General features: G+C 36.1%; 1 protein-coding gene across 2 annotated transcripts in view; it reads left to right on the top strand.

Moving 5' to 3' along the window:
- The window catches only part of LOC306863867 (single-stranded DNA-binding protein 2-like), an 81,201-nt gene extending 57,505 nt beyond the window's left edge, over positions 1-23,696 (top strand). The window contains exons 6-17 of one of the 2 annotated variants that reach the window (XM_079407438.1): positions 13,630-13,689; positions 14,046-14,112; positions 15,305-15,375; positions 15,461-15,528; positions 15,635-15,680; positions 15,817-15,852; positions 18,907-18,961; positions 20,389-20,459; positions 20,593-20,671; positions 20,952-20,980; positions 21,116-21,214; positions 22,197-23,696. In XM_079407438.1, coding sequence (XP_079263564.1) covers positions 13,630-13,689; positions 14,046-14,112; positions 15,305-15,375; positions 15,461-15,528; positions 15,635-15,680; positions 15,817-15,852; positions 18,907-18,961; positions 20,389-20,459; positions 20,593-20,671; positions 20,952-20,980; positions 21,116-21,214; positions 22,197-22,226 — 711 coding nt within the window. In that variant the 3' untranslated portion in view covers positions 22,227-23,696. The remainder of the gene's footprint in view (positions 1-13,629; positions 13,690-14,045; positions 14,113-15,304; positions 15,376-15,460; positions 15,529-15,634; positions 15,681-15,816; positions 15,853-18,906; positions 18,962-20,388; positions 20,460-20,592; positions 20,672-20,951; positions 20,981-21,115; positions 21,215-22,196) is intronic. The other variant, XM_079407439.1, reaches the window with a different exon arrangement.
- Positions 23,697-24,248: the final 552 nt, after the last annotated feature.

The raw sequence follows: 24,248 nt of genomic DNA on the forward strand, positions 1-24,248 counted from the left end.
TATATTAAAGGAATAGTTCACCCCCAAATTGATTTTTTTTTTTTTTTTTTTTGTAATTTACCCGGTTTAACTTTATTTCTTCTGTGGAGCACAAATGAAGATCTATTGCAGAGCATCCAGAGTGCTCTTTTCCATAATGGTGGCTGTCAAGCTAAAAAAAAACGCTCCACGGAAGAAAGAAAATCATACGGGTTTTGAACGACATGAGGGTGAGTAAATGATGACAGAATCCTCATTTCTTGTTTTGGTGAGCTAACCCTTTAAAGTACGTTGGCCATGTGTTAGCGGAGTGCTGTAGCGTTACAGATGAGCTTCAGGCCAGCAGGAGGGCTCTGGGATCACACATGCGCAGAACGAGCTGGAGGATGTTGAAGTCGAGATGATTCCAGGGGAACGAGAGCAGAAGAGCAGCAGATGCATTATTAAAGGCGCTGCATCTGCATTCCGCTCCATTCCTGCCTCTCATCTTTAACTTTCTCTACACTCCCACTCTCTCCTCTCTAAGAACACTGAGGCGTGTCATTTCTCCCTCAAAGATGCTATTGTCCCCCGAGACGTCCTGTCCTGCCCTTAAAATGTGTTCTCAAAGCAACACCTAACTCCCAGCTGGCCCTCGCCCTCCAGTGCCCCGAGACTGATGGCATGACCTAATATTACTTTTTCTCCTGGAAACAGTGTGTGCATCTCTATTAAAGATTGAATAATATTTATATATATTTTTAATGCCTGAACATAATGTAAGAACTATATGTTGAAATATAAATGATCCGTTATTGTCATTTGTAGTCGAGCAAACTATGCTATATTTGTGCTTAAGTGGGATAATTATTGTATCTCAACAGTAATGATTAACCAGTGGGTTCGTTTCCATTACAGATCTGTGCAAAACTTTTACAATATTTTATAAATAACTATTGCAAATTGGCAGCGTTTCCATTAACCAATGTTAATGGGTAATGGAAACGCAGCTACTGTTTTTAACAAATAGCAGTGTAGTGTGTCAAAACATTAGAGTAATTTTATGAGGTATGAATGTCATTTCACTTTCTCTCATACAATGGATTTGGAAGTCATTTATTTTTAGTGAAATGTAGCAAAATAGTTTGTTTAATGAATCGGTTCATTCAAAATGAATGAAAAACATTACTCATTGATTCTGCAAAGGGACTATAAAGGTTTATTCTTTGTTGTATATATATATATATACACATGTCTTTGTGTTGTGTGTGTATTGTGGCGGGAGGAGTAAACGACAGACACAGTGGGTGTGGCGTCAGGCCTCGGAGAGGTTTTTATTAAACAATAAAAAAATCAAGCGCGTGCAGCCGCCGGACTCCGCCCCTTACCTGGACCCTTCCTTCCAGAGCACTGCCCTCCTTCACGAACCCTGCAGCACGATGCAGACACCAGACCCCCCTGTTTATTTTGGACACTTTTACCGCCTTTGGACACTTTATTTGATTATTTTGTTTAATAAAAACCTCTAATTAATATAGCGTGCTCCGGCTCAGTGCAGTGGCTCAAAAGCGCTCGTCAATGTCAAAATGTTTGAAACAGCCAATCAAAGTGTAGAAGGCAGGATTTACCGTTCACAGACGCTGAGCTGCGTGCAACTTAAATGCGAGCTGAGGTAAGATGTAAGCAGCTAAACATGACGAGACAATTCAGCAATATTTGCCAACCGTTTAGTTAAACGACAGACATTAATTTTCAGGAATGCAAACTACTACTGGCCTTTTCAAATGTCTCAGATTTTAATGGCGTTATTGGAGTCGTCACAATGTAGGCTATAATGCAGTTTTCAGCAGACATGAGATAAGAGATAATGTAAATCTGCTTTCTTCCGTGATTCCACGTGTCTAAGAAAATGTTTAGAAATCTATCAAAAATCATTCTCAATCTTACTCTAGAACACTGTAAATCTGAAGACCTTTGCTTTCGAGTGCTGTGCATAGGAAAGTGATAAAATATAATTTGCTTATTAATTCACATGCATTAGCCTATTTTATATACACACTGGTGGTTAAAAGTTTGAAATAATTAAGGCTTTTTATGTATTTATTTATTTGAAAGAACATTGAATTGATTTGATCAAAAATACAGTAAAACAATAGCCTAATATTTTGAAATATTACACTTAAAATAGTTTTTTTCTATTTAGGATGTTTTAAAATGTCATTTATTTTTGTGGTCAAAGCTGAATTTTCAGCATCATTACTCCAGTCTTCTGTGTCCCTTCAGAAATCATTCTAATGTTGCCTAATTTGCTGCTTTTATCATCAGTTATTATTTGTGATCAATTATTAATAATGGTTTTATTATCGGTATAATGGTTCTCAGTTAAAGAACAACATTTATTTGAAATATAAATACTTTGTAATAAGTGTAAATATCTTTACTGTCACTTAAATCAATTTAATCAAAGTCCCTTTTTGTATTCTAATCTTTGATTTAATGCAGCATTGTTGAAGAAAAATATTAATTTATAACTTTTAATCTTACACAAGACTGAAAAAATGAAGCAGCACAACAGTTTTCAACATTCATAGTAATCAGAAATGTTTGTTGAGCAGTAAAAAAAAAAAAATAATTCAGTATATTAGAATGATTTCTGAAGATCATGTGACACTGAAGACTGCAGTAATGATGCTGAAAATACAGCTGCGCATCACAGCAATAAATTATATTTTACTATATAGTCGCATAGAAGAGAGCTATTTTAAATTGTAACTATATATTTCACAGTACTGTTTACTGTATTTTTCATCATCAAAATAATTTGTATAGTCTTTTCCACAATTGGAGCTCTATTCCTTAAAATGATAGATGTCAAGCTCCTACAAAAGGACAAATACTGTATATGACCAATATGAAAAGGCACCATAAAAACAGACCACCTTCTGGACTATTCAAGTCTTCTAGAGTAGACGATACCAGAGCATTGTGTCATATGGACTGATAATATTGGTATATAATTGTAGTGATATTAAACTGTCCCTTGTAAAAATTCTTTGAAATTATTTACTATTTGCCTTATACACCAGAAAAGACTAATTATAATGTCAAGAATATGCCACTCATTTATGGTGTGGTGTGGTGCGGTGTCTTGTGGTGGGCCGCTCTGTGCCAAAAAGTCCAGGGTCACTTTTTGGCCCCAGTCCGCCCCTGGCATTAACGCATTAATTAATTAACACCGTCAATTATTTAATCGCGCATTAACGCAGCTTTTATTATTATTATTTTGAAAGCCCGTTGCTCACTGGCTCTGAATACACATACAGACAAGCCATGGGTCACAGGAGGGGTGGGATGTTGATCAGTACTGGCTTGGGATTGAGTGTCATCACGCGTCTCAATTTGGGGTGGGCCTAAGACTGCAGCAGCGCTCACATCATGAACGCATGGTTCAGTTGGGCTCGGGCGTGGTACTCATGTAGTATGAGCGCTAACCCTGCACTTCTGATACTTGCAGCATGATTATGTGAACATTTTGAGTCAGGGGAGGCAAGAATTTTTTTTTTTCTTCGGATGTATGCCTCAAAAAAATGCGCTATCATATTGCAATAGTGCATATCGCAAAGGTTCAGTGTTAATTTTGGCAGGGATTTTTGATTTAGTCTTAGTCTTTATCTTGAGACAAAAATGCTTTAGTCACATTTTAGTCATTTAAGGCCCGGTTTTACAGACGGGGCTTAGATTTAGCCAGGATTAGATCATAGTTCAATTGGGACATTTAAGCAATTTTTATGCATGTGCTTAAAAAAAAACATTACTGGTGTGCATCTTGAGACAAAACAAAGGCACTGATATATTTTAAGATCAGTCAGTGCAAGTTTCTTTCAGTTGAAACAGCTCAGACTTACATTTTAGTCTAGGACTAGGCTTAAACCTTGTCTGTGAAACCGGGGGTAAGTCTTTCATAGTTTTAGTCTAGTTTTAGTCGACGAAAAGTCATTGCATTTTTGTCAACTTTTAGTCATTACTTTGTCAACCTGAAGTTTCCAGCATTTATTTTGGTAGCTATTTTATATGTAGTATTCAAACAAAAATATTCATTAATTCTTCTCTTTAGGACGCGCTCTGTCTGTGTAAGTTTGGTCAGGACTGCTTCCAGAATAAATCACTGAGGCATTTTTGTCCCATCCATTGCTTATCACTGATATTTCCAAGTAGGGCTCGCTGCATCCTGCGGTGGACATCCAACCCCACCCACATCCAAGTGTGACATCATATTGGTAGGTTTAGGGATCAGGGCGTGGAGATGGGTAGGTTTAGGGATCAGGGCGTGGAGATGGGTAGGTTTAGGGATCAGGGCGTGGAGATGGGTAGGTTTAGGGATCAGGGGGTGGAGATGGGTAGGTTTAGGGATCAGGGCGTGGAGATGGGTAGGTTTAGGGATCAGGGCGTGGAGATGGGTAGGTTTAGGGATCAGGGGGTGGAGATGGGTAGGTTTAGGGATCAGGGCGTGGAGATGGGTAGGTTTAGGGATCAGGGTGTGGAGATGGGTAGGTTTAGGGATCAGGGTGTGGAGATGGGTAGGTTTAGGGATCAGGGCGTGGAGATGGGTAGGTTTAGGGATCAGGGCGTGGAGATGGGTAGGTTTAGGGATCAGGGGGTGGAGATGGTAGGTTTAGGGATCAGGGTGTGGAGATGGGTAGGTTTAGGGATCAGGGCGTGGAGATGGGTAGGTTTAGGGATCAGGGCGTGGAGATGGTAGGTTTAGGGATCAGGGCGTGGAGATGGGTAGGTTTAGGGGTGGAGATGGGTAGGTTTAGGGATCAGGGCGTGGAGATGGGTAGGTTTAGGGATCAGGGCGTGGAGATGGGTAGGTTTAGGGATCAGGGGGTGGAGATGGGTAGGTTTAGGGATCAGGGGGTGGAGATGGGTAGGTTTAGGGATCAGGGCGTGGAGATGGGTAGGTTTAGGGATCAGGGCGTGGAGATGGGTAGGTTTAGGGATCAGGGCGTGGAGATGGGTAGGTTTAGGGATCAGGGGGTGGAGATGGGTAGGTTTATGTAAATGTAAGGTGGGAGGAGTTGGATCTGGATCCAACCACACCCCCTGGACCTTGTGGGCTGCAGCGAGACACTCCTCGAGAAATATAAACCCATATTTCGAGAAAGAATCCAGCATCATTACTGACAATTTGGAGCATGTATTTATTCGTGAAATTAAAGTTTTATTCAAATTCTGAATTGATTATAGAAAACAAACAAAGCACGCTATCATCACTAAAAGCATCACTCGTCACAATCTCAAAAAGTTCTTAATCAAGCTCTTTAAACTAATGAATCTCTTATTTACATTGCGTCTATATTTAGTTAGTCATGAGATGATTCACGAGCGTGTAAAACTCTGTCAATTCTGAAAAACTACAACGTTTCTGATTGGCCATTACATTGAAGAAATCAACAGATGTCTGTGATTGGCAACATAGCTCAATGCCACAAAAACACGTTGGATAGTTTGCCGAATCTTTAATTGCTTGTGCTTTCGTTTGAGGGTATTTAGCACCGTCTAGTACCCCCGTACAACCGGGCCTGCGCTGACATCGGAATTCCATGATTGACGATATGCCGCCCATGTTTACAAAATACATTTACGTTGGTAAGTGAAAACTTTAGAAATCTTTTCGTCAATTAAATAATTGTTAAAGAGAATTAACAGATCACAGATTCTTTATTTTATTGCTTTTTATAAAATGTCACCACTTCTCTGGAATTGGGGTTGTAGTTTGAAAGTAGCTTCCCGAGCACCGCTGTGCCATGTGGTCAGACGAGGACAAGCCTTTAATCTTTAAGCTCGGTATGAAGAAATCCACAGATCCATCGGGCTTGTAAAGTGAATGCAGGCTGTTGAGAATGCATATATATGAGATCTGCTCCTCAGATGTCTGTAGAGGTGGGTGGACGTTTCAGTAATTCAGGCAGATGGTTTGTCAGTCAGGTGTTCTGCAGCTCACTGTCTACTGCAGCACATCTGCCTGTGCTGGCAGAAACACTCATTATATCATCCAATTCATAAACTTTATTCTTGGCTTTCAGCTTAAAGTATTGAGATTTTAAAGTGCCATCTGCTTAATCCATGTTTACTGAGCAAACGCAATCTGAATGTGTATGTTGATGCATATATATATATATATATATACAAAATATTCCACAACAGAACATGTGTGATGAGACATTGCTGGGGTTTTAATGATGGCAAATATGATAAACATGTAACGCACTGGTGCTGAGCGTTTCAAGTAAGTTTTTCTGTTGTTTTGTCTTTGTCGTAGTGATTGAGCCTCTGCAACAGTCTTTGTCTGATTTCCAACAGACCTTAGATCAAACAGGGAAGTTTAGCATTACAGTGCCCCCCAAAGGCCCGAGAGTCACATAACACTGTCGCTTTTACTAACTTCACTTGTCTTATCATTTTTGCTTAATGTATTTTAATCGTCTGGAGTTTTGGTGGTTTTTAGTGGCTGTATTAAGTCTGTTCATTAATATGACCATGTTCCACTAACGTGTCTCAAAGCACCACAGTACTTTTTCTTCATTTTGAAGATTATATCTATTGTTGTATCATTTCAAACCTACTTTATTGTCATTTTTTGCTGAAAAATGTGCTTGAGCTATTTTTATTTGAATCTAACATTGTGGCTTTAATGCAACTTAAAGGGAAAGTTCAGCCAAAATGACAATTCTGTCATCATTTACTCACCCTGTATGAGTTTTTCTTCTGCTGAACCCAAAAGAAGATATTTTGCAGAATGTGGGTAAACAAAACGTTGACGTAGCCATTGATTTCCATGATATGGAAAAAATACAGTGGAAGTCAATGGGTACCATCAACCAAAAAGAAGATATTTTGAAGAATGTGGGTAAACAAAAAGTTGTCGGTAGCCATTGACTTCCATGATATGGAAAAAAATGTGGAAGTCAATGGCTAACTGTCACGGTGCACACAGCAAGGATGAACGAGGGACACGAGACGAGGATGTAAACTCAAATAACAGTCTTTAATGACTCCAAACAAAGCAGGGCAAGACAAGGCAAGGTAGACACAGACAGGAACGAGTAGACCAGAACAAAACTAACTGAACAGACAGGACTATAAATACACAGGATAATCATAGATAATTAATCAAACACAGCTCGACAAGAATTAACTAATCATCACACTTAACAAGGACAGGAAACAAACCAAATATGGAAACATGAGGCAGGAACACAAGACACACACGACAGAGGACTGACACTAATATCAACCCAAAAGAAGATATTTTGAAGAATGTGGGTAACCAAAATGTTGACTGTTGCCATTGACTTCCATGATATGGAAAAGAATACCGTGGAAGTCAATGGGTACCATCAACCAAAAAGAAGATATTTTGAAGAATGTGGGTAACCAAAAAGTTGACGGTAGCCATTGACTTCCATGATATGGAACAAATGTGGAAGTCAGTGTGGCTAACATTAACTCAAAAGAAGATATTTTGAAGAATGTTGGTAACCAAATAGTTGACGGTAGCCATTGACTTAGTAGTATGGAGTAGTATGGAAAAAAATACAACGGAAGTCAATGGCTACCGTCAACAGTTTGGCTACCCACCTGTTTGGTTTACTCACCCACACATTGTTTCAAACCTGTATGAGTTTGTTTCTTCTCTTGAACCCAAAAGAAGATATTTTGAAGAATGTGGGTAACCGAATAGTTGACGGTAGCCATTGACTTCCATAGTATGGGAAAAAATACTGTGGAAGTCAATACTTTGTTTACCCACATTCTTCAAAATATCATCTTTTTTCTGAACAGAAGAAACTCATACAAGTTTGGTACTACGTGAAGGTAAGTAAATAATGACAGAAACTGTCCTATTAAGTGTCTAAATAAATTTTTGCATCACTTTGCACTCTTTGGATATCCGTGATTTGTCTCTTTGCCTTTTACGGAGCGGCTCAGGAGAGTGTCCAGCACTTAATATTTCATGCTCGTAATTTGATGTAACTTGATAACAGAGAGAGATGGTACAGCAGCAGGGCTGGAGGCCTTAGAGATCCACGTCCTGCTGATTACAGTCAGAGTAAAGCATGCTGGGTATTACTCTACTCTGAGTGTGAGATACTGCTCTTCCACCAGACTAATGGAGATGATTTACCCTAGGGATGCTTCAACTCGCTCTGGAGTTCTCAGTCTTTATCCGTGCATTTTTGCAGGAGCTAAGCAATGATGTGCCAGACTTGCAGACAGAAGAACTTTCAGTGGAGTCTAAAAGCTTGTCACTGGGGCAGAACTTGCAAAGGTACACCCACTGTCCCCATAACATCAGTCAGAAATGTGTTTATACCTACTCTACCTATAGAGGGAACATTTCAGAGCCTTATGGGTGATTATTAAGAGTGCAGCAGGTGTAGCTTTGAGCTGACCATTGTTGATGGTATGTCAAATTTGTTTGGTTGTGCGTTCATTAATTCATGCATTCACTAATTATCCATATCATGCTTTTTCATTATTTGCTCATAGTTTTTACTTTTATTACTACTTGGGAATAGGCAATATAATGATATTTCTGTATTGCAAAAATAATTTTTAAGAGTGCATTGATATATTGATATGTATTTTATTGTTGCATCTTATTATTATGCATCATAATAGTATAATGTTAAGGTTGAATGATAGGTATATGTTATATTATAATATATTGTGTATTATATACATTACGTTTTGATGTCTTAAACCATGTGCAGTTCTAGATTGAAAGGATGCTTTAAAGCAACACACAAACTCGTATAGATTTATAATATTAGTTGTCAGTTATTGACCAGTTTTCTGCCCATATTTCTATAGTATGTCAATGCATCCTTGATATCATTCTCTGATGCATGTTCACTTTATTTCATTAATAAGTTGTAAAAATAGACTAGTCTGCAGGCACGTACGGACACGCTCAAAATTCCAGCCTTAAGCCGGATCACCTTCTTTGTACCTTTTTTGCCAAAACCTGTTAGAGAGATGAATGATTGTGCCGGTGTGTTATTTTTAGAAATCTTAAGCCATGAATTATGCAGTTGACAGATATTAGATTAGATGAATTTCCTGTTCCTTTTTATTCTGGCTTTTAGATATTAGACCTGGGCAGGTATTCATGAAACATCATAGACTTGAGTGTGTTTGTGGTCAGTGGTGGTATATATGTATACAGTACTTTGAGGGATTTGGTTCTTGTAACCTGAGGGTAGTAAACATGGGCTGAGAATGTACTGTCTGCTGCTTCTACCTGTAAGGAGACCTTTTTGTTCACCACGGTGAAGTCCACAGACCTCACTCATCTATTATTAAAGAGGACAAATGCAGACCTCTCACCTCGGTCCATAATTAATCAGAGACTGAGGTGTGCAGGGCCGCGGAGAGCATGTCAGACAGCACTGAGCAACTGAGCCCGGTCCCTGAGTGGATGTAGTGCTTCTCACATACTCTTACTGTGATCCAGCTCCCGCCAGAGAGACACTCTTTCTAGTCTAGGTACATCATGATCCAGATTTCAGCAGTCAGAGATCTCAAACCTCTGTTATCAAATTCTTCAGGAATTCTTCAATATTATGGAGCTATGATCAAACTGTATGTATCTGAGACCATGTTAAGACTTCCATAAAACGTAACATAGAACTCCAAGAATTCTTCTGAGCAATACAACTTACAAGTGTGCAAATATTACAATGACTTTAGAGGGTTGTTAATAAATAAATATAGGGTACAACAGGGCTAAAGGCACCCCGGGGTAAAAGGCGCCTTTGATATTATTTTCATCACTAGATGGCACACAGTAATTAACATGATCATTACAGTTTTTCTCAATTGCTTTGGCATATTTATCGAAACAGTCTCTAAACTGTGAGTGCACAACTGTTTGCTGGAACTTCAAAACTGTATTGCATGTCTGCAACATGTAGTTACTCACCCAAAACAATTCATTCATGCTTCAAAACCTAGTTATCGTGTCAGTCATTTGATACCAAATATATAAAGAATGTTTGCCATCGTGTGAGCCACACTGGTCAATATATTTAGTTGTTTTTTCACCATGACAGTCAACCATGGAAATTAAGGTTTTATAAACAAAAATCTGATATTTGTTGAGAAGAGTCAATAGTACATAGGAAAAAAAATATATGAACATTTGTATTTATACAGTACATTTTTTTGTAGGAATGTATTACATGTAAAGTAGTGTGAAGTTGAACAGTGCACTCTGTTACTGTAGTATTTCCTGATGTAAACTATGGCTACAGTTTGGATGACAGTTACTGTACTGAAATGACTTCTTATGTATGCCATATATCCTTTCAAAAGTGCACATTTACACATTACTGTATGTGGGATATCGATTGAAAGAGACTGCTTCAAAATGTTTGAATTAGAGGATATGGTCAATCTCCCAATTTTTAGCTGCACCCTTCAGCCGTTGTAAGGTCATGATTGACAGCATTATTTCCTCTGATATGCACCTCTGGCCTTGGCCTCTTCTTCCTCTTCCTCTGTTTTGTCTCTGTACACTTCCATGCATCCTTACTCCTCTTCTTCCTCTCGGCTGTTGACCCTGATCGTTTTCTGGATGTTCATCTATCGTCAGAATTTGTAACTTTTGTGTTGTCCTCTGTCTATATATGCTTTCCAATTGAAGGGTCATGAAATGCACCTTTAATTGGTTTATCTATATTCTCTTCATTAGTGAGAGTCAAGATTCACTTGCACAATTCTTGGCAAATTTACAAGTAGTTTTGAAAATTTCATTTCTGTTCTGAGAAATGCACCAAAGCAACTGAGAAAAACTGTAATATATCGCTGACTTTTCCATTCGTTGACATGACATGGTTAGATTCAGATGGTAAATATCATATATTATGTTGGGTGTCCATATTAGAGACAATCACCATCACATAAATCATATTTAAAAACATGATATTAATCGTATCATATAATAAAATATAATTTGCTGTTACTACTGTAAATATATATTCAATTATTATTGGATCTCCTTCAATACTTTCAGTATCTTTACTTATTAAAATGATTTTGTTTCTGTATTTTAAAATATATTTTTTTATATTAACATTTTAATGACAGTATATTTATTGAACAAAAAATAATTATTTTATTTTTCAAAATAAGCAGAAAATAGTACAAACTTAGCTAAAGTGATTGTTTTGAACAAGTATTAACTTGTTATTATTTTAGCTGAAGTATTTGTGTGGGGTAAAAGGCCCCTCTTGCCACCTCATACATTTATAAGATTTTTAAACAAAATAAACAACTTGAATGATTTATTTTCACACAAAATCTGTTGATCCATTAATGTTCAATGCAAAAAAAAAATTTTTCAGCAATTATACATTTTAGGCGCAGTGACAAGCACATTCTTTCTTAAGATAGCCCCGTTGTACCCTATTTATATATATATATACAGTATATATATATTAGTGTTGTCAAAAGATTAATTGTGATTAATCGCATCCAAAATAAAAGTTTGTTTACAGAATATATGTATGTGTACTGTTTATTTATTATGTATATATACACACACTCACATTCAGTATATATTTTGAAAATATTTACATGTATATACATATATATATTTATATTATTATATTTTATATTATATATAAACATTTTAATATATAATCATATTTTTCTTAAATATATACATGCATGTGTTTGTATGTATGTATATATATATATATATATATATATATAATAAATAAACAGTACACATACATATATTCTGTAAACAAACTGTATTTTGTATTTTGGATGGGATTAATCACAATTAATCTTTTGACAGCAATAATATATACACACACACACACACACACACACACATATATATATATATATATGTGTGTGTGTATGAATGTATTACAAATAAAGAAAAGCTAAACATTAATAAACATTTAAGTGTGTGTGTGTGTGTGTGTGTGTTTGTGTGTGTGGTTAATTATGGATTTTAATATTTATCAATCTATTTATTAAAATTATTAAGCACATTGCACTCACACATTTTGATTGTAATATTTATTTATTTATTTATCCATTTATATATTTTAAAAAGTTATGGAAAACCGTTTTCCATTGAAATTTCTGTGGTGATTATAGTATTTTTGTTCTGATCTACAAAATATAATTTCTCTAGATTTTGATCTTGTGTAACTTTGTGAGAGAACTGTTCATTTGAACTAAATCAGTCAAATTGTTCTGAATGATTCATTAGTGAATCAATATGAATCAAAATGATTTTAACATTTTCAGCAATCAGAAATGACTCCAATAGAAAGTGTGTGAGATCCCTGAATACATGTGAAATGTAAATCTGATAAAGTAACAGATAATGTCAGTATTTATGTTTTATCGATGTATTGGCTGATGTGAATCCTAACGGAAAGTGCTCAAGCAGCCTGCTGTTGCTATGGTTACTTGCTAAGATGATCACGACTCCACACTCTGAATCTGAACTTACTCTTACTTTTGTGTTTGTTGAAATGTTCCTCATGCAGTATGAAGAATTAAACATGTTGAGTGTCTGCTTTTGAAGACCCTCAACCTTTTATTTGGACTTCAGCGCTTCTGTAATTCTATTTTATAAGAGATGCACACACATAGAAATGTGACTGAAAATGCATCGTGTTCAGGGCACAGCATCATCTCTCCACGTTTGCGTTCCCTTTGATGAACAAAGAGCTGCATTTTCATGAAAACCCAGTGAAGATGTCCAATTTTCACATCATAATGACTGACTCTGAATGAACCCCTTAATTATTAATAGATGTTGGCCCAAAAACAGATTGGCCACTCGTCTGAGCTTTGATCTCTGAAATGAGACGTGACCACCAAAGTCTTGTGAACTAATCAATAGACAGCTTTTAACTCTTAGGGATGCGTCACTACATATATATATATATATATATTACAAATTAAAATATATTAATTCATTCTACTACTTTTTAATCTTTAAAAAACCTGAAAAATGGTTTCCAAAAAATATTAAGCAGCACAGTTGTTTTCAACATTGATAATAATCAGAAATGTTTCTTGAGCAGCAAATCAGCATATTATTATGATTTCTGAAGATCATGTGACACTGAAGACTGGAGTAATGATGCTGAAAATACAGCTGCGCATCACAGAAATAAATTACATTTTAAGATATATTCAACTTTGTTTGCATAAGATACAAAAACATTAAAAAATGTTACCGACCCAGCCGTTTGTTCTGTAGTGTATATATAGGGATGTTTTCTTGAGCCTTCTCGTCTTAGATACATGTGGTATGTTTACTTTGTCATCAAGGGTTTTTTCTTAATCTTACCTCAGATGTGGAGGTGGAAACGGCCTCGTTCGGTTGGATGCTTGGAAATAATTGTTTTCTGTTCTCCTGAGACTTTCTCGGTGCTATTGATTTGCTCGAGCTTTAAGTAAATGCCCCCAGAGCTGAAGTAAAGCTAGTTCACTGTGTACTGACGGTCACTGCTGGCTATCTAGCTGGTGTTTTAATGAGCCAATATAGAGGAATGTTACTCAATTTTGATTTTATGCTGACTTTAGAGTAGGAAGTTGCTGATTTCACGTGACATCTCTTCTTTTTTCTAGCCTTTCATGTCATCACGTTATCCTGGCGGCCCCAGACCTCCTCTCAGAATACCCAACCAGGTGCTTTTCCATTTCAATTTAGTTTTAATACACAATGCCAGATCAATATAGAAATACAAACTCATAATGGAGTGATTGAAGCTTTAAATGTTTTATTTTAGTCTTGTCTAATTGACTTGCTGTGAGTCATGCTAGGACTTTTCAGCCAAGACTAATATTTCCCTCGTATAATATCTTTTTTTCCTATTCCTGTCGCTTAAGGCTACACATTTTATTTCCAGTCAGACTGCATGAATGTGATATTTTGGGTCCTGATCTAATGTCATAGCCCAAGGGCACCTAATGGGCCTTATCTACTCCTGCTTGGAAGATGTTGACGAGTGTATGTTAATTTGTACTGTATCTTACTGGTTCAGGCGTTAGGTGGAGTCCCTGGAAACCAGCCGTTATTACCCAGTGGCATGGACCCATCGAGACAACAAGGTTTGCTTGCAATTAAACCTTACAATGTGAATCTCACAAAAATATTTGGGTCATATTTAACACCTGAATCAAAATGAAAAATAAATTATATTTTACATAAAGAAAACCAAGCCTATTTTAGGACCATTTTGTCCATGATGACATTATTTTCATAACAATTAAGCACTTTTCCCCCAGAATTCTCATTATCGTAATGTGGGGGAAAAATCTCATTCTCATTATGGTAATTCAGTAATGAAAATCAAGTCTGGACAAACGATTGTTTTATTTTTTAATCATCATAAATTAAATATTTCCATGCTGTTTAAATACATTTTAATGTTTTTTTTTTTTTTTTTCATATTATAGTAATGAGAGCAGTTGATTGATGGTTAATTGTCATGAAAATATTATGATCCTATAATAATAGGTAATTTATATATATATATATCATATATTATTCTATATTAAACATCCACTTTTATTATTCTAATATGTATATTACTATAGTAATAGTGAATATTTAATATTACCGTATTAAATGTACATTATTAATATTATGTCAAAATATATTGTAATAGAAATGTAAATTGACAACATTCCTGAAATTTGCCTATATATATATATATATATATATATATATATATATATATTGCTATATTGAATATACATCATTATTGTTATATAAAAATTGTAAATGTATTTAGTACCATACATTATTTTTGGGTGAAATGCTCTTTTTTTTAAACATTACTTGACTGTTTTCATGAGATTCAACTAAAGAAAGAAAAATAGAAAAGTTATATTACCATATTAAACATTAAATATATTTGAATATATTTAGCAACCTACGGTATATCGTTTTAAAAATATTTGTAAGGAAATATTTTTTTGAAACCTTTTGTGACAGGTTTCATCATCACTCATCTTAAGAAAAAAATATAATAAAAGAGGCCATAAATATTACCACTTAACATATACATTATTATATGAAAACTTATGTAACATTCTCTTTTTTTTTACCTTTATTAATTTTTTCATTATCAGTTGATTCAGTCACTGTAAGAAAAAAATTAAATGGTATACATTTTACCTGGTTAAGTATACATTATTATTATTATTGTTGTATAAAAATATTTTGAATTTTTTATTTTTTTTTTCATTCAACTAATGCGTTTACCACTAATTTCCATCTGATCATTTGATTGGACAGGTCATCCAAATATGGGCGGGGCTATGCAGAGAATGACTCCGCCCAGAGGGATGGTACCTCTTGGGCCACAGGTATGATCATCACACATGTATGTCTGCATCTCTCATGTAAACTATGTGCAAAGACACTTCACTATGTTTCTTTCTATTGTTCCAGGCATATGGAGGAGGCATGAGACCACCACTCAATGCTCTTGGGGGTCCTGGGATGCCTGGGATGAATATGTACGTACTTCCTATTACACTAACAAGTACTTGCCTAATAACAAAGATTATTTCCTACTTAGCCGTACAATAGTCAATGAGTACAACACGTCTCTCCCTATTACAGGGGTCCCGGAGGAAGACCGTGGCCAAATCCACCAAATTCCAACTCGGTGAGTCTTTCTCCAATCAGTCGTTGTGAAATGTTAGCCACTACAGCTGTAGGTAAATGTTTGCACTTGAAGAGCATCTGATTTGTTGACATTCTGTCTGTTTTTTCTGTCTGATCGGATCCACGTGGCATTTAAGATCCCGTACTCCTCGGCATCTCCAGGGAGTTATGTGGTAAGTGCCGTGACCCTCTCCATTTACACCAGCCATGAATGCTCATGTCCAGCTGTTAGACATGCATCTGATCGCAGATAGTTCTGTGTACTCAGTCGTGGAAGCCAAGAAATGTTGTCACTAGTCATTACCAGTGTTGGGGAGTAGCTAGTTACATGTAACAGAATTACATAATTTAATTACTTAATAAATGTAATTGTAATCAGTTACAGTTACTGAGATTTTTTTTTTTTAATAAAATTACATTTACTTTTGAAAATGTTAAGAATTACAAAGGGGGTTATATCTGAATTGTACCCACATGCAGATTTAATTGATTTCTTTCATAAATTGCAGTGACTGCTCTAAAATATGAGACACCGTTGTTTCTGGAGTTTAGGACACATGTTTAAATACTGTTATTTAAATACTGTTTGGTCAAAAGTATAGAACAATTTTTTTATGTTATTAAAAGAATTCTCTTCTGCTCACCAAGGCTGCATTTATTTAATAAAAAATACAGTAAAAACAGTAAAATTGTGAAATATTATTGCCGTTCAAAATAGTTGTTGTCTATTGTAATACAGGTACATCTAAAAAAAAATTAGAATATCGTGAAAAAGTTCATTTTTTTCTTGTAACTTATTTCAAAAAGTGAAACTTTCATGGAAAGTAAAACATTTCAAAAGTTTTTTTGTTTTAATTTTGATGATTAGAGCTTACAGCTCAAGAAAGTCAAAAATCAGTATCTTAAAATATTAGAATATTTACATTTGAGCTTCAATTAATGACCATCTCTACAGTATAAATTCTGGGTATCTCTTGTTCTTTGAAACCATAATAATGGGGAAGACTGCTGACTTGGCAATGATCCAGAAGATGAACATTGATGCCCTCCACAAAGAGGGCAAGTCACAGAGGGTCATTACTGAAAGCTGTGACTGTTCACAGAGTGCTGTATCAAAGCATATTAAATGCAAAGTTGACTGGAAGGAAGAATTTGGGTAGGAAAAGGTGCACAAGCAACAGGGATGACTGCAAGCTTGAGAATACTGTCAAGCAAAGCTGATTCAAACACTTGGGAGAGCTTCACAAGGAGTGGACTGAAGCTGGAGTCAGTGCATCAAGAGTCTCCACGCTCAGACGTCTTCAGGAAAAGGGCTACCAAGCCACTTCTGAAACAGAGACAACGTCAGAAGCATCTTACCTGGGCTGTGGAGAAAAAGAACTGGACTGATGCTCAGTGGTCCAAAGTCCTCTTTTCAGATGAAAGTAAATTTTGCATTTAATTTGGAAATCAAGGTCCCAGAGTCTGGAGGAAGAGTGGAGAGCCACAGAATCCATGTTGCTTGAAGTCCAGTGTGAAGTTTCCACAGTCAGTGATGATTTGGGCTGCCATGTCATCTGCTGGTCTTGGTCCACTGTGTTTTCTGAAGACCACAGTCAACGCAGCCATCTACCAGGAAATTTTAGAGCACTTCATGCTTCCTTCTGCTGACAAGCTTTATGGAGATGCTGATTTCATTTTCCAGCAGGACTTGGCACCTGCCCACACTGCCAAAGGTACCAAAAGCTGGTTCAATGACCATGGTGTTACTGTGCTTGATTGGCCAGCAAACTCTCCTGACCTGAACCCCATAGGGAATATATGGGGTATTGTCAAGAGGAAGATGAGACACCAGACCCAACAATGCAGATGACCTGAAGGCCGCTATCAAAGCAACCTGGGCTTCCATACCACCTCAGCAGTGCCACAAACTGATCACCTCCATGCCACGCCGAATTGAGGCCGTAATTCACGCAAAAAGAGGCCCAACCAAGTATTGAGTGCCTAGAAATGAACATACTTTTCAGAAGCTTGACATTTCTGTTTAAAATATCCTTTTTTTTATTGATCTTATGTAATATTCTAATTTTCTGAGACACTGAATTTTGGGTTTTCATTATCTGTAAGCCATAATCATCCAAATTTCAAGAAATAAAGCCTTGAAATATTTCACTCTGTGTAATGAATCTATATAATATATGGGCTTCACTTTCTGAAATGAGTGACAAAAAATATTGACCTTTTTCACGATATTCTAATTTTTTTAGATGTACCTGTATATTGTAAAATGCAATTGATTTCTCTGATGAAGGAAGGTGACACTGAAGACTCCAGTCTTCAGTGTCACCTTCAGAAAACCTTCTAATATGCTGATTTGAGCCTCAAGAAAAAAAAATTCTGATTATTATGATATCATTTTGACATGGAAAGACTGAAATTGTATTTTCAAGATACATTAATGAGATGCAAAATGATTTTTAGTATTGTTTTATGAAAAAAAATCAAAAATAGATGAATTTTTGCTTAAAACAATTGTCTGCCAGTGAGGTTTTTTAAATTAAGTTTGTTTTTCTCACCCCATAAAATTCAGCATAAACTCACTTAATTTTGATAGATTCTTTAAAAACGTAAAATCTGAAGTCATTTTGCTTCTGTTGCAAATATATCTTGATTTAAGAATGTTTAGACAGTTGTACTGGATATAGTAATGTATTATATAATATATTGAATATGTATATTTGTTTAAATGAGGCATGTAGCTTGTAGAAAGACATCTAAAAAAAACTGGTGAAAAATCAAGTGAAAATCCTTCACACAACTAGACATTGCCAGATACACTGAAACACATTTGAGATACCCAGTGCGATTAAGCACGTCATTTTAAGACATTTACACAAGATCTTCTGTTAAACCGCTGTCAGTAACTCCCGGCTAAGATGATTTGTGGAAGGGAAGCTGTGGTAGCTTACTGAAAGCAGCCAGACAAGACGAGCTGCTCGGGAAAGCAGAGCCGAGTCAGCAGAGAGGAGGAGAGATAATTAGATTTGGGAAGAGGGAGGATGAAGCAGATATGCACAGTGCTGACCACAGCCAGGGCCTCAGGCCTTTGTCATGAACCACACACACACACACACACACAGGACTGTCTTCACATTTACACCTGTGCATGCCATAAGTGCAAGCAGATATAACTAAATAATCTGTGTTACATGAGATTCAGAACAATATTCGTCTTCTCTCTTTCTCAGGGTCCACCCGGAGGAGGAGGGCCCCCGGGGACTCCCATCATGCCTAGCCCTGCAGGTGGGACTGCCGAAGATAGTTTTTCATGCAAAGTTGAATTTAATTATGGATAGATATACTGAGGGGGAAAAATAGAATAAAATTATATATAATATTAAAAAAAAAATCACACACATACACAAAGTATATGTATATAATATATAATTTATTTAATATAATTTCATTTAATGTATTATATTTTTTAATTATAATAATAACATTTTTAAACTATAGCTTTAAAAATAACATTTTTATTTTAAATTAATTTTTTTTTAAATAAAGGAATAAAATATTTTGTTTTATTTACATGCATATATATATATATTTTTTAATAATTTGTAATCTATAAAAATACATTTCTTATATTTAAAGGTTTCATTTATATATATTTATTTAAAGCTGCAGTCCGTAAGTTTTGCCTCTTTGTCTCCATCTCTGTTGAAAACCTGGTATTGCAGCCAGGTGCCGAATTATCTTTATTATGTGGGTTGTGCTCCGGCACGGCTTCAGCGCGGATGAATCTAATGTTTTGAGGTGCAGCTGTCAGTCACCGCACCGGTGTGAATCAAACACTTAGTAATCACAAATTCTAGCCTACGTTTTGGAATATATGACCCAAATCAGAATTTTCACCGTATATTGTCATCTGAACAAGTAACAAGTCTGCCACGTTTGTTCTGACCAACTGAGGAAAAAAGCATTACCATAAATCACACTACCAAGGGTGATTAAATCTAACGATCGGTTAGCTCATATCACATCAAACCGTGCAAATTATTATTACTATTATAATTTATTCTCAAATTATTAATGTTAAACATCAGCATTGCGTGGGTATAGTGTGTTATTAACATGTAGGTTTCAATTTCTATACAGTCTAATTGTCATGCCATTAGAAATTCATATTAAGAAATTATTTTAAGCCCAAAAGCAAACTATGCTCCCTTTGAACTGGTTTTCTTTAAAATACAAATCTTGTGTAATCCCAGGCTATCTGTAATCAGAAGAACATTTAAAACTGGAATATAATTTAATATCATTCACATGTGTTTCATAAACACATAATCCTTTCTGGATCACAGTCCGCCATCAAAATGATGCATTTAATTATTACAGCTGCTGTGAGAAAAGACTATAATGGATCTGGCACCTGCAGGATCCTCACGTGCGATAGCCTACTAGCCGGGAAAACTTCTTCATGTTTACAGACGTGACATAATGACGCAGTGCCATGCTCGAATTTCCCACAAAAACCTACCCGTACCACTCAAATTAGAAAACATTATTATAAGCTAACCTTTGTGAATCGAGCTAAAGTAAGGCGATAGTTTTGAACACTGGCTGGTTATGTACTTGCTCAAATATTGATTTCGGATCATTTTTAACCAAAAGAAGTTACCAATAGTATTATTGTTGATGCGCTTGTGTGTTTGGCTCTTCCTCTGCAGACTCGACAAACTCTGGAGAAAATATATACACCATGATCAACACAGTGCCGCCCGGAGGAAACAGGCAAAATGTAAGCGAGCAAAATATTTACACACATGTCTCAGTTCATATTGAGCTGCATTTGTTCATTCTGTACTTACTGACAAAACTTTCTCTGTAGTGTTTATAATAACGTTATATGAGCTTGTGTGTGTTTTTGACAGTTCCCTATTGGTCCGGGTGGAGATGGTCCGATGGGCAGCATGGCAGGAATGGAGCCTCATCACATGAATGGATCATTAGGTAAGAGCTTCTCTAATACAAACAACCACTTTAGAACTTACTCTCTGACATCTTTGAGTGCTGTCCACTTACTTTGCTTGGAGAGTATCAAAGCATGTCATAATTCAATGTGAAATCGCAGCTTTCATGCTTGATTTCCTGATTTGTTGTCTATTTTTGCCTTGCGTGATTATGCCACCTTGTGGTCATTGAAGATTAATCATGCATTTTAAAAGTACTGCCTTTGCAACTATACACCTACAGTATTTCAAATCCGAAATCTGTATTTTTATTTCTTTAGGGTCAGCTGACATGGACAGTATGCCCAAGGTATGTTTTAATCAAATTCATTATATGATAGATGGGCATTTTTGGCTGCTGTTTCTTGTCTTGTTAAAAGTCCAGCTTTTATTAATTATTCAGTGACCTTACTGGACTGAAAAATCACACTATCTATCTGTACAGAACTCTCCTGGTAACCTAAGCATGAGCAACCAGCCTGGAACTCCTCGAGATGACGGAGAAATGGGCGGAAACTTCCTCAACCCTTTCCAGAATGAGAGTGTATGTCATTTCCTGTCCTGTCTATTTGTGCTTTAACTTTGACACGAGCCACTCATCTCTTTGTTTATTATTTATTTTATATATTTGTATTTTTAAATTATAACAATAACATTTTATATTTAAACAATTAAGTGTTTAAGATGATGTATTTATGTATATTTTATATACACTCAAAAATGACAATTTGCTAAAAGTTTACTAAACCTCAGGCCATCCAAGATGTGGAAGAGTTTGTTTCTTCATCTAACCAGATTTGGAGAAATGTGTCTCTGCATCAGTGTCTCATCAATGGATGCTCTGCAGTGAATGGGTGCCGTCAGAATGAGAGTCCAAACAGCTGATAAAAACATCACAATAATCCACACCACTCCAGTCCATCAGTTAACATCTGGAGAAGTGAAAATCCATCAAGACATTTTTAACTTCCTCTATCCATAATATTACTTTCTACAGAAATGTCATCTCATCTGAATCAGAAAAGAAATACGCACAGATCAAGCATCATTTACTAATGAAAACGGCTCTAAGCAGATGTCTTGGTGTATTTTGATGTGAGAGGATGACAGGAGATGGACTTTTTCACAGAATTAAGTGTTATATGGATTAAGGACTTGTATTTTGGCCAGAAGCAGTGGTTTGACGTTAAAAATGCCTTGATGGATCTGTTTATTACAAACATGCAACTTTTCACTTCTCAAGATATTAATTGACGGACTGGAGATTACTTGTGGATTATTGTGATGTTTTTATCAGCTGTTTGGACTCTCATTCTGACGGCACCCATTCACTGCAGAGCATCTGTTGGTGAGCTAGTGATGTAATGCTACATTTCTCCAAACCTGATGGAGAAACACTCTCAGGTCATCCAAGATGTTGATGAGTTTGAGTCAAATTTCAGCAGATTTTCATTTTAGTGTAAGCAATTCCTTAAGAGTTCTTAAAAACGCACTCAAACTCTTCTCTATCTCTAATGTCCTTGCAGTATTCTCCAAACATGACCATGAGTGTGTGAAGACCTCATTTGGAAATCCAGGTGGATTCCACCACATGAGATGGAACTTGTGCAAGCGCGCTGTAGCCAGCCCTCTTCTGCTCTCTGAAGAATATGGGTCCAAGCCTCTCCTTTCTCTCTCCTTCCTTCGTTTCCTTTTTTCTTCAAGCGTCATTCTTTCACCTCCTCTGCCGTGTCACATCGAGAGACAAAGCTGAACCACGTTGGGTTGAGAAGGACGAATCAACAGCCTGTCTATATTTATGTATATCTTCGTTGTATATATGTGGGTGTACATTCAAAGTTACATGTGCATGTGTGTATGAAAGGACATATATTGATCCTAGAAAGAGAGACGATGGACTGTTTTTAACGATCGGGTTTTCTTGAAATATGATGTAAATTGACAGATCTATGTAAACGGATTTATCGCAGGAAACACTTATTGAGATGCAGTGGGAGTGGAGTTCGTAAAATGGCAGAAGCGCAATGCATAAAATCAATTTCCCAGCGAGGACACACTGTAATTGATTCATAATCGTCTTTGTGTCATCGACGAGAGAGTTCGATTCGCATTTTATCGAAACAGGTTAACGGAAATGTGTTTGTAATTCCAACTGTCGTCTGTAATTTATCATTCCCTACTGCATTCGGCCTTCACACATCTGTGCGATCTGATCAACACCCTGGAGGTTTTGTGTGTATATACAGGAGATTTATTTTTCAGGACGATGCCTACGAAGAACAGCCATTCCATACGTACACTTAAAACAAAATCTTAACTGGGGGACGCGAGAGGAACGTCCTCCGAAACTAAACTGAGATCGTTGCACTCGCTTCAGTTACCGAAGAATATTTCTGTCATGTTTTGAAAATACTCGTAATCATGTGACGTACACAGATGCGTTTCCTGCTCTTATATTACGACGTTTTCTTTGTGAAAATCTTTGCATGTGAATACAGGAAGTACGGATGGTTTTTTGGAGAAAGGAAACTGGTCCATTCAGAGGAAGGGCACATGAATGGGAATTATAATTCTGTGCATCTGTCATTCTAATAATCAACTTATTTATACAGCCGTTGTTGTGTCACCCGGAGAAACTGTGATTTGCTTTGATTTTGTTTTTTTTTTCCAAGTGGAATTATTATTATTATTAATATTATTATTGCGGAATTTCTAAAATATATATGTGAATTTTTTTATAGCTTGGGGATCTGATTCATCTGTGTCTCTGTGAATTATTTAAAACAATACTGTACAATAACTGAGGTGTTTTCGTGTTTATTTGTAATAACATTTGCCCTTTTTTGCCCCAGATTTGTTCCTGACTATGAGAGAGACCCCATTATGAGTGTACAACATTTTAATTTGATTTTTGATTTTGTGAAGTGTTTATTTTCTACCTTGTGTTGACTTTTGTAAATACACAGAGAAGTTTTGGATATCCTATACTGATATAAAGCTTCTCATTGCTGTTTAACAGACTCTCCAATCATTTCGCTTGTTTGTTTTGTGTGTGTGTGATTTTGTATGTGCTAAGCTAGTGTTCATTCACATTTTTTCTGTTTACATAAGAAAGATGTACAAATTGTTGCTTTGTATAATATATAGATTAACTTTTTACAATATTTAGGTGAAAATGGTTCAAGTTTAGCAAGGTTAGCCATCTTAAATACAATTTAGACTTAAGTCATTGATATTATAATTGAAGCCAAGCAGCCTCCTGTTTGTATGGTGACCCCTTAACTATCTTAACTACCCTTAAGTAAGAGTCTGTGGGTAAAAAGACAACTCCACAATTTTGTATTTTTATATATATGTGACTCTGGAGCACAAAAGCAGTCTTAAGTCACTGGGGTATATTTGTAGCAATAGCCAAAAATACATTGTATGGGTCAAAATTATCCATTTTTCTTTTATGCCAAAAATCATAAGGATATTAAGTAAAGATCATGTTCCATGAAGATATCTTGTCAATTTCCTACCGTAAGTACAGTGGTGTGAAAGTGTTGCCCCTCTTCCTGATTTTTTTGCATGTTTGT

Source organism: Barbus barbus (assembly GCF_936440315.1).
Source record: "Barbus barbus genome assembly, chromosome: 45".
NCBI lineage: Eukaryota > Metazoa > Chordata > Actinopteri > Cypriniformes > Cyprinidae > Barbus > Barbus barbus.